Here is a 14,807-nt window from a genome sequence, read left to right on the forward strand (position 1 = left end):
CAAGATTACTGGTCAGACTTTGCTTCAGGGAAAAGTCCTTGCAAGGAATAACAAAAAAAGTACTATAAAACCTTAATGTGTTGTAGATCAGTGGACTGAATGTCACTGATATACAACATATGTACTGTACAGTATATACACACACACACACACACACACACACACACACACACACACACACACACACACACACACACACACACACACACACACACACACACCGGGTTCTATCAACTGTGCAATAAGACACACACATTAAGTGGAATTTAAACCATTGTTGTGTAAATACTCACACTTGAAAAGATGATCCACTTAGAGGTCTTCTCGACTCTAAAGAAATTGACCCGCCCCGAAGTGACCAGAATCATTTTTTACCCGATCCCGACGTGCATAATTTTTTTTTTTAAGAAAGACCCGACCTGAGACAAACCTGAAAAAATTAGACCCGAGTCCGACCCGACTGCAAATTTTTTTTTAACCCGACTGGACCCGAATGTTGCACACACCGATGCAGCCCTGCACGCACCAGTTAGACAGAAAAGTAACCGCTACAGCATGGATTCAAAATTGATTGACAGGTCTGTTTCAACGAAAATTAGCTTACCGCAACACGATGTCGCAAGCGGTCTTGGCAAACAGAGGAGAGGTTGGAAAAGGACTCGAATCGATGCACACATGCGAGATACAGTAGCTCGGGTCTTCTCAGGTCCGTCCGGTAAAAACACATTTATTTTAAATTACCCGAGACCCGATGCCGTTATTATTAGACCCGACCCGTGTCCGAACCCGCTCGGGTCTCGGGTCGGACCTCGGGTTTTCGGACCCGTGAAGACCTCTACCACTTATGTCTGCTTCTCTGAGTGTGTTCAGGTGAGCGCCAACTTACAAACCCCAATGCATAGTCCACAATAATTCCCCGAAATCAGTTTAACACTAACCATTCCTGCAAATGTGTTCTGCACTTACAGACCAGCTCATTCATCAAGGCAAATTAATCAGAACAGTTCACTTGGTTTATTTGTCAATAACAACATGTCTTAGATTTAGTCCAAGGACTTGACCAATAACTGCACACTGACTGTCTATATTTTTTAACATCATCTTGCCTGAGAGATATGGATAAAAACTAAGTCAGGAAGAAAAACACAGGAGCTTTGAAGCTCAGGTCCCTCGAGTGCAAGCAGGCTTAAGAAGTCCCTCGATTCTCCACATGTAAAGAGCGAACAGGGGAAACTCATCCGAAAGAGGAAGGATGTGTTTTTCCAGCTGGGAAAGTTGGAGGTGGTGGTGGTGCTCGCTCCCTGTGCTACATGACCTGGCTTGAAGGAGCTGCTCTAGGATCCAAAAAAGGTAAAAGGAGTTGTCATACCTGACCCAGTCGACCTGCTGTGGCTGCTGTCCCTCAGGAACTTCCTGGAAAACAACACAAGGGGGTATTCACTGGTCAGCAAAAGTATCGGCAAAACCCAAAAAGATGAATATTAACATTAGATTTACACATTTCTCTTTTTTATTTATATAAATCCTTCAACATCTAGTCCAACCAGATACTACCAAAAAGCTTTAGGCACTCCATAAGCAAGTCTGGATGACAGACGTGTGGATTCTAAGGCTTACTGATATGTTTCTGATGACCTTCTGCCTTTACATCCAGCATGTTTTGATGGTTGAAAATATACAAAGATCTTTCTACAGAAACGTAAAGTCAAAAGGATCGGGTAAAAGAAAAACGGATAGAATGAGACCTGGTATAAAAAAGCTGGTCTGTAAGTGTAGAACTGAGGATCCTGAGGCATCTAGAGATCTACCTGCTCTAGTTGGACTTTGCAAAACTTTAGAGGAGATGTGAACTCCATGTGATCTTTTGCATCAATACCACATTTATCAGACTGTATATTTATATAATCACACCCTCTAGTGTCACCCACATGAGGATGAGGTTCCCCTTTTGAGTCTGGTTCCTCACAAGGTTTCTTCCTTTACCGTCTAAGGGAGTTTTAGAGCTCTCTTTATCTGTCTTTTAACACGTTGAGCAAAAAATGAAAGACAAAAGCCATAATCAAAGAGCATGGTTGAAGAAACTAACTTCTGCATCTTGTCACAAGTTTGCTCTTGTTATTCGAACTAGAACGAAGCTTTGAATATGAGCCAACAGAAAGCAAGGAGCCTTTTGAATGAATCCCAGCAGATGGTTGTTTACTTGCTGCCTCTGCTAAAAGTGCCCCCAGGAAGCAGGCGAGTACGTAAGGGACTACCACAAAAAGTACATTCAGCCATAAAGACTACAAGGCAAACACTATCAAAGACGACTGCTGAAGATGTTGTTGTTGTTGTTGTTGTTGTTGTTTTTTTTTTTAAAACCCCATCACCCCCAACCCCATAAGTCTGAAGAGAGTTCAGAAACCGCCAGCAACGAAACATTAATTTTAGGAGAAATGTGACTTCAAGATATGTGGAATTTCAAGAGCACCTGCTTTGTTCGGTGTGAATATTCGACCGCTTCTATTATATTTGATCCGGCTGTAAAAAAAAAAAAAAAAATCCTGAATGTGGAGGAAAAGCTCTTTAAAAGGGACCTCCAGGAGGAGGATGGTATAAAATGAGATTCATAAAACTTGCATCGATGCAAAACCACGCTGGCACGAAAAAGCACGGGGACGGAATTAATTTGATGGCACGGCTTGATTGAAGGTGACAAAATGGAGAGATGACGTTCATCCTTGTGTTTAATTACTTTAGAAAGAAGCAGGCAAAACAAGATCAAAATTGTTCAAGGTTGACTCCAGTGAAGGGGAAAAACACCAGCAAAAATCTTGTATTAAATGTGAAAACATTGCTTCAAATAGGCTTCAAATGGAATTAGATCGTTTGTTGACTTATTGTTGGTATTGATGCATCAGCATGGCTTCAACCTACGAACATCAACATCTTTCATCTGGCATTTCCTCCCAAATTGGAATGAAGTATCTTCTATCATGAATGGCTAGACGTCATCTGATCAACCAGAGGATGAGTAACACCGTCCTTCGCAGAGACGCCGGGCCATCATCGGGATTCAAACACAAGCTCCAGACGATACCATGAACACTTTTCCCTCTGCACAAACAAAAAGGTTTTGATTGAAGTGGGTTTTGCTATTCAAAATGCAGAGCATGCGCTGGGTCATCTGGTGTCATCTGACTTGATCTAGTGTAACTTAAACAGGAACCTCGAATGAATAGCTGTTAAGACTTTAAAATTTAAAAATATACTTTAATTAAATTCTTATTTTATCCACTCATACTTCTGAGTCTGTTGAACCCAACGGCTATCTAACGGACATACTAAAGCTTAGACAAATTTAGGAAATAAGGTTTTCCGATCCGATAGCTATCTGATTTGTTAAAACTGTTCCATTTACATTAGGTCACATAAATACGTCTCAGCGAATCTTTCTACTCCTGCCCAAAATGCAAATATATTTTACCTCATTTCCGGGGTAATTGAAATGGAACACGCTTTGGTGTATGTGGTTTTCAGAATGCCATCAAAAAGAAGACGAAAAACTCGTTACGACGGTTATGCTACAAAAAAACAGCATTAAACAGCGCATTTTAAGACCCAACGAGACGCCTGGGTGAAAAATCACTCGCGAGTGACGTACTTCCGTTTGGGAGGAGTACTGTATAGCGCTGACGTATGTGGCTTGAACAACCACATGCATTTACACCTGTCCAGTTTCAGCTGAAACGCGTCCCAGACCACCTCCTGAAGCGGTTTGAACGATCGGATTTATATCCGTCTCGAAAACGTTTCGGAGGGCATTTAGACCTGGTCTTTTTACCATCGGATAGCTATCGGATCACAGAAACGCATGAAGTGACCAGGTGTAAAAAGCCCCTAAGTCTCACAATAATATGTCTATAGTACTTCTCTCTCTTTGGGAAATCTTGGTACTGACGCCTGGCTCGTTGCAACAATATTTCTTTTTTTCATTATATGTGCTCACAGGAAATGCTCTCTCGTGCTTAGGCCCATCACGTCAGTGAGGATGTTTATGAAAAGCTTTAACTGCTTGCTCCTGAGCTGAACCTTCTCATCCCTTCCCCATGACTTATATAACATGCAATATTGAACAAACCCCAGCTGATTCATTAATGGTGCAAAAAAAGCTTCCTTCAGCACATTTGGTTTTGGGTGGTACTTTAGTTGCCCACTCATTTAGCTGACAGCTGTCTTTAGGCAAGAATGATAAACGCGCTGAATCGAGCGGTCATAGAGAAACTACAGAGAGAACGAGTTTAGACCCAAATAAAATGGGGTGTGGCGGGTGGTGGTCGGGGACAGGGGTGTTAACTTTAATCAAGATGAAATGACGATATCCCAGAAGTAATGTGACTAAAAGAAAACAAAGCCTGGAAGAAGCAACTAAGAGAAGAATTAGAACAAAGAGAAACAGGGGGAGTATTCGGAGATGATAAATCTTTGTGTGAAACGTCATTGCTTTCAAATCTGGACCCCAGGGACGTAGTGCGATTGACTGTGCTTCAGGACAACTTATGGTTAGATATGGGGGAGAATAATAAGGAGGAGAGAGGGGGGTAGAGAGAGAGAGAGAGAGAGAGAGAGAGAGAGAGAGAGAGAGAGAGAGAGAGAGAGAGAGAGAGAGAGAGAGAGAGAGAGAGAGATAGAGAGAGAGAGAGAGATAGAGAGAGAGAGATAGCAGAAATATATAAATAGCACATCTTTTTCTATTTGTTATGATATATGATTCTATATATCTCTCTCTAGATTCCTATATTCTATCTATATTCTCATCTCAGTGTAGGGGGGGAGAGAGATTGTACAGAGTTTGTACACTGCTTTAATAACACCTCACTAAGAACCTCATCTACACATGCATATTCAGGTCAATCAAGTAGCAGCAGTGAGGTCCACAAAATCACATCAAGATCATCTGATGTTCACACCTTTGACCACGGTGGGGTTGTTGGTGCCAAATTATGAGAGAAATGAAAAAAAAATGACTATGCTTTCTTGGTGGAAGGGATGTACACAGAGGCGTTAGTCAATCCTGTGCATCTGTGAGCTCATGTATGAGGAAAAATCCAGATAGCACCTGAGGATTTTACAGCACACTGTGATGCGGAATAAGCATCTGTTCAAAAATAGATGAAATCGGCTGGCGGGTTTCAGAGTAAGCATGTGCAAAGCCTTCACCCTCTTCGGCTTGTGCCATTCATATGATTTGATGGAGTTGGGTCGAAGCAGGTACGAGGGAGCATTTCAGAGTAGATAATACATTAAACCTTGGGCTGATTCACTACAGCAGCATACATATACACACACACACAAGTGAATACACATATACACACACACTCACATATGGCAAGAACATGGATCCGAGTTGTAGAGAAGTCTAGAAGCTTCTAGAAATTAATGCAGGCTTTTGTTTTTGTAGCCCATCCTCAAGATTTAGCTAATTTTTGCTTGCCAAGGTTGTAAAGATTGGTTACTTCAGTTACTGCAACATTCCTTTTACCTCAAAACCAAACCTCTGACCTCCTTGATTAAGATAAGCTATTGCCAAATTATAACTGCTTTGCATCTGGAAGCTTTTTGTTTATCACACAATTCTGTATAAGCTATGCCTCTATTTATTCAGGTTTTGTTGCAAGTTAGAAACGATCGAAAATTTTTCATTTCTGGTTTCTAGAGTTGCTCTTAAAGGGATGAGGCACGATAACAAGACAGTGGAACTCGCTGCCTCTTTGGTTCACTATGGAAACCTGCTGAGGCTAAGGGATGAGTAGCGGTAACGGAATACGTCACTGCAGTCTTACTGCTAAGTCACTCAATCACAAGCCACTATCTCTGGAGGAGTGAGAGTGATATGACAAAGAGCAAAAGCAATATAGAAAGAGCACAAATTATTTCTCCCTAGAGAACACTACCAGCATGCCTCATTCTTCTAAACTGAGAGAAAATAAGAGGGGCGAAAAAAAAGCCAAGAACCAGCAGGAACAGCGATATGACAGGATGAGCAGCTGGATGAGTCTTGTTTATTCCCACTCCTCCGTACTTAAAATACAACCCATTCCCATCATACAGGACTAAAAGCTTGATATGAATGATGCTACCCAAAAATAAGACATTTAGAAAGATGTCTAATGAAACAAGTTGCGCTGTGGAAAGTTCTCCTGGTGGGTCATGGTGCAGTGGGGTGGACCTCATTCTTTCTGCCTCGTTAGAATTAACACTCATCTAAATGCATAGGCTGTCCATTGTGCCTGAGAGCAGAGTCCCAGTGAGGACCCAGTACGAGCTCTGCTTCTGCCACCTTTAATAGGCCAGATACAGAGGAGAAGGAGGAGGAGGAGGAGGAGAAGGAGGAGAGCAAAGACATGGCAGGCTGCAAACTAGGGCAAGTAGTACTTGCTTCACGGTTATCAGAAGAAAAAAAAAATTAGGTTCAAACCGACCATGATCCTAACCCACGGAGGTCCATCAGTCTCCCAGGGTTCAAAGTCTTCTAAAAAAAAGTTGCATTTGAATTATTCCTGCATCTCCCGGGCTGTGCTTTTGCTACTCCGAGCACAACAGCTGTATCGACAGCATGAAACACCATGAATGTCAAATGGCCAGGCAGATGAACTTCAATTAAATATACGCCTTTAGAACATCCTGGAACTGTTTATGATTAAAGATGCCCTGCTACATGTATTTCATTACTTTTGTGGTAATATCTGACGTTTACCATGGACTCTGTAACATTGGCTTGGTTACCTTGTTTCAAGTCATTCTAGTGTGGTATAGAAAGCCTGCAGGAAGACTCAGCTCGATTTGCGCCAGTTCTCATTAATATTCAATGAGCTATGCTGCTTGGCTCCGATTGGCTAACCGCTAGGATATGAGAGTATGACTATTCATTCACCCAGCGCAATAAGTAGCCTAGTCTAGAGGAACTTTGTTTACAATCACCTGGAATTGAGGCAGAATGGCTTCTTCGGGTATATTGACGTTCAGCCATCCTTGCTGTATAGGAAACTCACTGAGCTAATTCTGTGGGCGTGGTCTCAAGTGGGAGAGCTCATAAATAGTAATGAGCTCAATCAATTCCACATCACACTGAGCAGCTTTTCTAACTGACCTGATTTCTCCGCTTATTTCTTTTAAGTGGCTAGAACTGACAGGGGAGGTAGGTTCACATTTCCCGACACAACACAAACACATAAGACTTATCAAAAAATACAAGTAAAAACGGTTTTGTGTGGAAGGACCCCATTAAAGGTGGGGTGTACGATGTGTGAGAAATGCTTCAGAAAACTGAGTCGGGCTGACAAACAAAAAGGTGTAGCCAATTAGCAGAAAGGGGCGTGTCTTGTCAATATGGGCGGAGAGAGTGTTCAGTGTTCATGTGTGACATTAGCAGAAAGCGATTTAACATTGACATGGCGGCTAAAAACGAAACGCGAATAAAAGGCTTATGATAAGGTAAGAAGTAGGAAACGTGTTAATATAGGGTTAGCTTTCCAGCGCTGGAGAGAACTGAAGGAGAAGGAAGGCCTGCGATGGGACGATAAGCTCGCTTTTTTCCTTCTCGATAGGTGAGTAACGTTGGTTTTGCTTTGTTTCACAGAACTAATATATGCCTTTGTCCTTTACATGATTATGCTTGTGTGTCATTTTTGCTTGTTTGTTTATCTGCAATCGTATTGTTCTTCCCTTCAGCTATGATAAAGACACATTTCTTTCCATTAGTTGCCTGGGTTACGTATGTATGTGTGGGCGGAGCTATAAATACAGGGGAGGGACCAATTTGGGTTAGGGGCGTGTTTGTTTTGGTGATTTCAAATATCAACATTGGCTTTCAGACAGCGTACACCCCACCTTTAAGGCTAGGTATGAATCACTGAACGCCAGGTCTATGAAAAATAATATTCGTGCAATCTGTTGCTCTGGGGTCGAGTTAAACTTTGTGAAGGAAGAATCAATTACCAAACTTGATGTGATCAGACACAGTTTTATTGAAGGCTTCTCTATTATTATTTATTTTCAGAGCTGTGACCATTATATTTACTAAACCAGTACAGAAACAAATGCTCATCTAGCATCTTATAATTGAAAAAGACCCTTTATGTTTTTAAGTGGTTTCCCAAACAGAAAAAAAAGAAAAAAAACCTTGATGAAAAACCATCCACTAAAAAATTTGAGGTAAGTAATATTAGAAGAATAAAAATACTAGTACTTTTTATAGGAAAAAAATACTTTTTATAATGGTTAAATAAAGCAACGGACAGGACATAATAAAGACAGTGGAACCTTAATGATTTTTCCATAAGTCTACTCCATGTTAGTCACTTGACACGAAAAGATTTCTTTTAAACGCTACTTATGCTACTTACTAGTGTGAGACCAAACCCTCACACAGTTAAATCGTGTAAACAGGAAAACAGCTGAGAACTCAGGTGCCCCTGCACTCTTAAAGAATAATACGTGGGAGTTTACTCCTCTGATGCCGTGGGCCGAAGTTTCTTCAGCCGAGGGTTAAGATTTACTGCCAAGGATTTGACTTTGCTCTCTGACTCTCTGACTTTGTGCTTGATTCGTTTCATTCATTGCGCTCTGTTATGTTATGATGCCGTGGCCCTTCGTCTGAGCAGGGTCTTTTCAATCCCTGTAGCTTTACTCAAGGGAGGAAAGAAAAACATTGCTGTTGTTGAAGGTCAATGTTTACAGATGTATCAGAGGAGATACACAAGTGGCAAAAACTTCTGGCCTTTTAGTGTACGCGATATTTGCCCAGTGATGAAATGTTAGCATTTGTCACAATTAGAAACTACACTAGGGGCATTTTTTACAAATGATAATCCACCTGCATGTTTTTAGGAAGTGATGGAGGAATAACGGGATAAAAGGGAACATGCGGTACTGGATTTTTACATACAGTGCCGAAACATCGATGCTGATGATTTTCAATTTGTTGTTAATATTTACAAAGCTTTTAGCTAAGTGGCTGATAAATATTGAGATCAAAAATCATGTTATATCATCTGGATTGGTACTGACTAGCTAAATGTTATCAAATACTGAGTCCCAGTCACAATACCACATCACTGGGATTGGTAATGACTAGCTACCGACTACTAGTCACAATACCACATCACTGGGATTGGTAATGACTAGCTACCGACGACTAGTCACAATACCACATCACTGGGATTGGTAATGACGAGCTACCGACGACTAGTCACAATACCACATCACTGGGATTGGTAATGACGAGCTACCGACGACTAGTCACAATACCACATCACTGGGATTGGTAATGACTAGCTACCGACTACTAGTCACAATACAATTTCATTGGGATTGGTAATGACTAGCTACCGACTACTAGTTACAATACCACATCACTGGGATTGGTAATGACGAGCTACCGACTACTAGTCACAATACCACATCACTGGGATTGGTAATGACTAGCTACCGACGACTAGTCACAATACAATTTCATTGGGATTGGTAATGACTAGCTACCGACTACTAGTTACAATACCACATCACTGGGATTGGTAATGACTAGCTACCGACTACTAGTTACAATACCACATCACTGGGATACGCTCCATTTGAGGTGTAAACACTAACGCATCCCAGAAGGCTTCGGATGACTGCCAAGTCACCAGTGATGCCAGTTTGCCTGGCTATACTTTTGACACTTGTACATTTGATGGTTAAATTTCTATTCGCTATTTTAAAAAATAGCTCTGTGTGCATCAAGATATTAAGCAGACCATTACATAACCACTACCACCCTGTTGACAAGAGTCTTCATTTTTATTCTGTTAAAACCCTTCCATCTACAAACAAACATAAGAAAAGCAGCTCCATCCGACCAGGTGTAGATTTTCCAACTGTTCTAGTTCAGTGAGTGTGACTGACACGAGTGGAACTTCTTCTCATCAAAGTGTGCATTTTTGCTCACCTTTTATTTTTTTACCTACCTTACCGTAGCCTTCCTGAAGATGTCGAGGTTCTCTTTGGGAGTGACAAGATTGGACAGGATTAGGAACGAGTACATCAGAGGGACAGCTCATGTTGGACGTTTGGCGGACAAAGTTAGGGAGGCCAGATTAAGATGGTTTGGACATGTTCAGAGGAGGGAGAGTAAGTATATTGGTAGGAGGATGTTGGACATGGAGCTGCCAGGCAGGAGGCAAAGACGAAGGCCAAAGAGGAGGTATATGGATGTAATTAATGAGGATATGAAGCTAGTGGGTGCAAGGGTTGAGGATGCAGAAGATAGGGATAGGTGGAGAGAGATGATTGGCTGTGGTGACCCCTGAAGGGAAAAGCCGGAAGAAGAAGAAGAGGACCGTAGCCTCCCTGTTCATTCGAACCTGTCTGGCCATTCTTCTCTGACCGCTCACATCGATAAGATGTTTCCTTGGATGTCTTTTGTTTTTCAAACCATTGTGGGTAAACTCAATGTTTGTTGCCATCTATAGATTGTGTAAAGCAAATCAGCTGATTTCCCCAGCGACATTCAAAATAAATAAATATGTAAAATAAATCAATCACCACAGGCATGTCCATTGCGGCATGTAGGTGAACGAGTGAGTGAGTGAGTGAGTAAATGTCTGTATGTAATCTGATAAAGAACAACACAAGGCTGTGTATGATATGCCCAGTATATCCTTTCCCTAGTAAAATCAACTCAATCCAGAACCGCAACAACTTCCACGAATTGATTTTTTCCCCCTCAGGAAGAGATGTTTCGCAGGGCATCTCTCTCTCTCGATCCCCCCACCCTACCCCACCAGCTCCAGTGTGATATGCCCACAACACAAAGATTTACAAGACAGAAAATCGATGGTGCTGTCTCCAAGAGTCCATTTGTTGAGTCCAACTTTATCTATGATGATCCCATCTTAAGTGTGTGGGTTTCTACCATTAAAGAAAACATTTCCTTTGTTGGGGAGAACATGAATTCATATCAGTGTCCTCAAGAACCACAATATTCCAGCAAACTTAATAGTACAGTTCCAATCAGCGGTAACACCCTTTGTTAGATTTCACAATGTGACGGATTGACGTTAATACTAAGTGAACTGAACGTGCTCGCCGACATCGTTCAATCTAGTAATAAGACATTTTAATAAAAGTGAGTATAAGCAATGAAATCGTGCCTTGTTGAGACAAGACACAGTATCCAGTATGTTCCTCTATCGGCCCGCTTCGGCATTTGTGGCCTCGGAGTCACCTAGTGTCACGGTGATGGACAGCAAAGTTGGAGTATGCCATCTCTTCCTCACAGACAGCACAGCCAATTTTGCTTTCTTTGCTCCTGGCCACTACGACATTGTTCAGGATTAGAACTTGCAATCCCCAGACGACAGAAGAAACTCTCTTTTGCGGTGCCATTTGAGAGCCCAAGGCATATTTGTGACATCTTAGCAGACCTAATAATGCCATCAATCTTCACAAACGCTTTTCAACCACCAGCTCAAAGCATCAATTATCCATCACCATCAATTTCAGACTTGTGGTGGTGTGTATCCTTCTCAGAAAGAGCTTAAGAAGAGTATTTGCTATTAGACAAACTGCTGAATTGGAAGAATTTGAATTTCCGATAACGAGCGAGGTAAGTAGTGAAGAGACCGGCCAGAGCTGACAGGTCGTCTATTCGTTCAAACAGCTGCTCGTAATCGCTGTGGTGAGCAGAAAATCATCTCAAAACACACCCCAGCACAACTGAATTCTTGTTGGTTAGGATGTGTTGATTTCTTTTCTATACCAGCAGCTCAGAGGATGGTTAATAACAGGCTTATATTAACACGATTGTTTTAAAATACTATTGTTTCTATAAAATACACAGACTTTTGTTGTGTAAAATCTAGATTTATTCGTTTGGGTCGGGGGTTTGTAATACTTTGGGAGGTTGGTTTCATGTTTCAATATATTCATCTAGAGAAGTCTGAAAATGGGATTTTTTAGAGAATTAGTTAGGGAGAGAAATAGCACTGAGAGCACATGGGCCACCTTTATTATTATTATTTCTAGCTATTAGCTAAATTTTTTTTACGCTTTCTAAGATCGATTTCTTATTGCAGCAATAAAAAAAAAATCTATCTTTCGTGAATGGAAATGTTCATCGTTAGGAAATGAGGGTTCAGACATTGTACAGTTAAACCTCTCTCAGCGGCCCAACACTTGACAGCTTGTTGACGGTCTTCATAATGCTGCTTATCCTCAGATGATGTGACACTAATTATATGACGTGTGATGATGGTCAAAAAACTAATATAAGGGTTAGCGGCTGGGGGTGAATACTTATGCAAACAGAATGCTTATTTGAGTAAAAAAAAAAAAAAAAGAAAAACTCCTTGGGGTATTGAGTGCACATACAATCTTAATTCATTCTATTTAAGATCCACTTCAAGGTGTAGAAGGTCAACAAGATGGGTGTGATTACTTATGCAAAGCACTGTACATTGTGGTTAACTCCCAAAACATGCAAGTGAATAAGATAATGATAAATCTGTTCATGCTGCCCTTATGGACCAGAGTCCCAGAGTCCCAGTCCCACCTCACCCATGGTTCCAAGGTGTATGCTTGGCAAACTGCTCCAGCCTTGCTTCATTATGAATAAAAACAAATCCTCGGTTTTATTTTTATAAAATACAAATAAACATTGGCTTTTTTTTGTTGTGATAGACGCTAACACCTCCCCCGCACGACGAGAGCGGCCGAAAAGCTTGCGCTGTGGAAGAGAGCCAATCACGGCGGCTCAGTAATACTCGTTTCACTTCCTACTGCATGAACATAAGCATCTTTGCTAACACCAGAGTAATGTAAATACAGTAATACCTCGAGATACGAGTTTAATTCGTTCCGTGACCTTGCTCGCATCTCAATTTGCTCGTATCTCAAAGCAATTCTCCCCATTTAAATTAATTGAAATCCCATTAATCCGTTCCAGCTTGCAAAATTCCACTCCAGTTGTTTTGTTTGTGTTTTGAATATGAAAAATGTACAGTACCTGTATTTATAAATGACAAATATTGTATAAAAACGTACAGTAATAAAAGAGAATGTTAAAAAAATAAACTGGTTTTACTATAAAGTGAATTATTTACCTTGGAGATCAGACGACTTGAGCTAACGGAAGATGTGCACGGAGGTTGAGGGAGGAGTAAACAGGCGGAGGAGTTAGGAGGAATTTTGTCTCGTACGTACACTTTCACTTTCATTCACTGTTTCGTTCACAGTAATGCTACTTTGCACTTAAATGGAACTTAACTAAATTTCACTCAAATTAATGAACTTAACTGAAATTCTCTTAACTGCTACAATTTCTGTTTTCTTTACATTAATTTTGCTTAATTTTCTTCATCGCTTTTCTCTTCACTTGTTTTTGCCTTTTCTGTCACTCTTTCCTCACTAATATCTGCCAGTTGTTTTAATAAAAACCTGTCCAAGGAGGTTTGTGTCTTCGTCCCTTTTGAAATGTTTCGGGGGAAACAGAGCACACGTTGCACACGGGTCTTTGTTCGGCGGCGTCGGCTCGAATGCTAGTCTCAAAAAATCTCAAAAATTTGTTCGTATCTCAAGGCAAAATTTGGTCGAATCACAGCTCGTATATCAATGCACTCGTATCTCGAGGTATCACTGTATGTTGAAAAGCTGATGTCGGGATATTTTAGCGACTGACATAATACTTCCTGATTTGAGCCAATTATCTTCCTCACAGTGGCCTTGAGTGTGGTTAAAGTGCAGAACCACAGGGTCAGAAGCTTTTCTCATCAATATGCTGACGTTTGATTACCAGTCCCTTCAGGCTGGAAAATTTTTCTGATAGTTGTGGATTGTTTCTGATCCGTCACTGAGTGCTTCTGAGTGCTGTCTTTTAACCTGTTATCGCACACGAACGATCGGACGAAATTGTATACAAAACAAAAAGTGATACAGCTCCCACATACTTTAACACACAGGGGTGAGCCTGGTCTCATTGGAAAGAAGTGATTCCCTAGTTTCAGATACAAGTGTCAGATTGATTCTAGGCCTTACTGACACAAAGTTACAGAGGCTAGAATGGAAAATTTTGATTTTCGCCTGAGGTTTTTAATTTATCTTATTTCTCTGGAACATGTTAGGTAACATTTAACACCTGAGGGTCATAGCCACATGTCTTGGCTTTCACCAAAAAAAAATCAAGTCAAAAGACCCAAAAATGGCTTCAATAAAACTATTTTTCTACGGACATGTCCATCCGGTCACGTGTTTCTTGTTTACTTGTTTACTGTATAACTTTGAATTAAAAGACTGCATGCTCAGTTTAAATGGCCAAAAACAAACACAGCCTCTCTCTCTACTATTCTGTTGTGTAAAGAGGCCTGTAACCTGACACCCTGAGCTGTGAGTGTGAAAAGTTCAAGGATTGCGCAATAAACCCATCGCGCACGATTTTCGCGCAGAAGCCAGCATTAGAGAGGCGGGTCGTGGCATACCGTTGGAATCGTCTCCTTATTGGCTAAAGAGCTGTATAGGTCCCGGCCAATTTCATTGCTATTGGAAGGAGTAATTGTCAGTCAAGGGAGGGTTCCCAAAAATGATGTCTGACCTCATTGGCTTCTCAGCCGTCTATCTCTGCAATACAAGCACCGATTGGCTTAAGTGAGGGCTTGTTTGATTCGTTACGCCCTGGGCTATAAATGAGACGTAAATTTAGAATTTTTGAATACCCCAATGAGAAGTTAGAGCCGAAACAATGATGGTGGCGCACCACTGTTTCCAATTTTTCTGAATATTTGCGGCGCGACCAA

At 41.1% G+C, this 14,807-nt stretch overlaps 1 protein-coding gene across 2 annotated transcripts in view; it reads right to left on the reverse strand.

Moving 5' to 3' along the window:
- Positions 1-991: 991 nt before the first annotated feature.
- mei4 (meiosis-specific, MEI4 homolog (S. cerevisiae)) overlaps positions 992-14,807 on the reverse strand; it is a 45,103-nt gene continuing 31,287 nt past the window's right edge. For both annotated transcript variants that reach the window (XM_027177098.2, XM_027177097.2), the window contains one exon: positions 992-1,413. In XM_027177098.2, coding sequence (XP_027032899.2) covers positions 1,162-1,413 — 252 coding nt within the window. In that variant the 3' untranslated portion in view covers positions 992-1,161. The remainder of the gene's footprint in view (positions 1,414-14,807) is intronic.

The sequence above is a fragment of the Tachysurus fulvidraco genome, chromosome 9 (genome assembly GCF_022655615.1).
Source record: "Tachysurus fulvidraco isolate hzauxx_2018 chromosome 9, HZAU_PFXX_2.0, whole genome shotgun sequence".
NCBI lineage: Eukaryota > Metazoa > Chordata > Actinopteri > Siluriformes > Bagridae > Tachysurus > Tachysurus fulvidraco.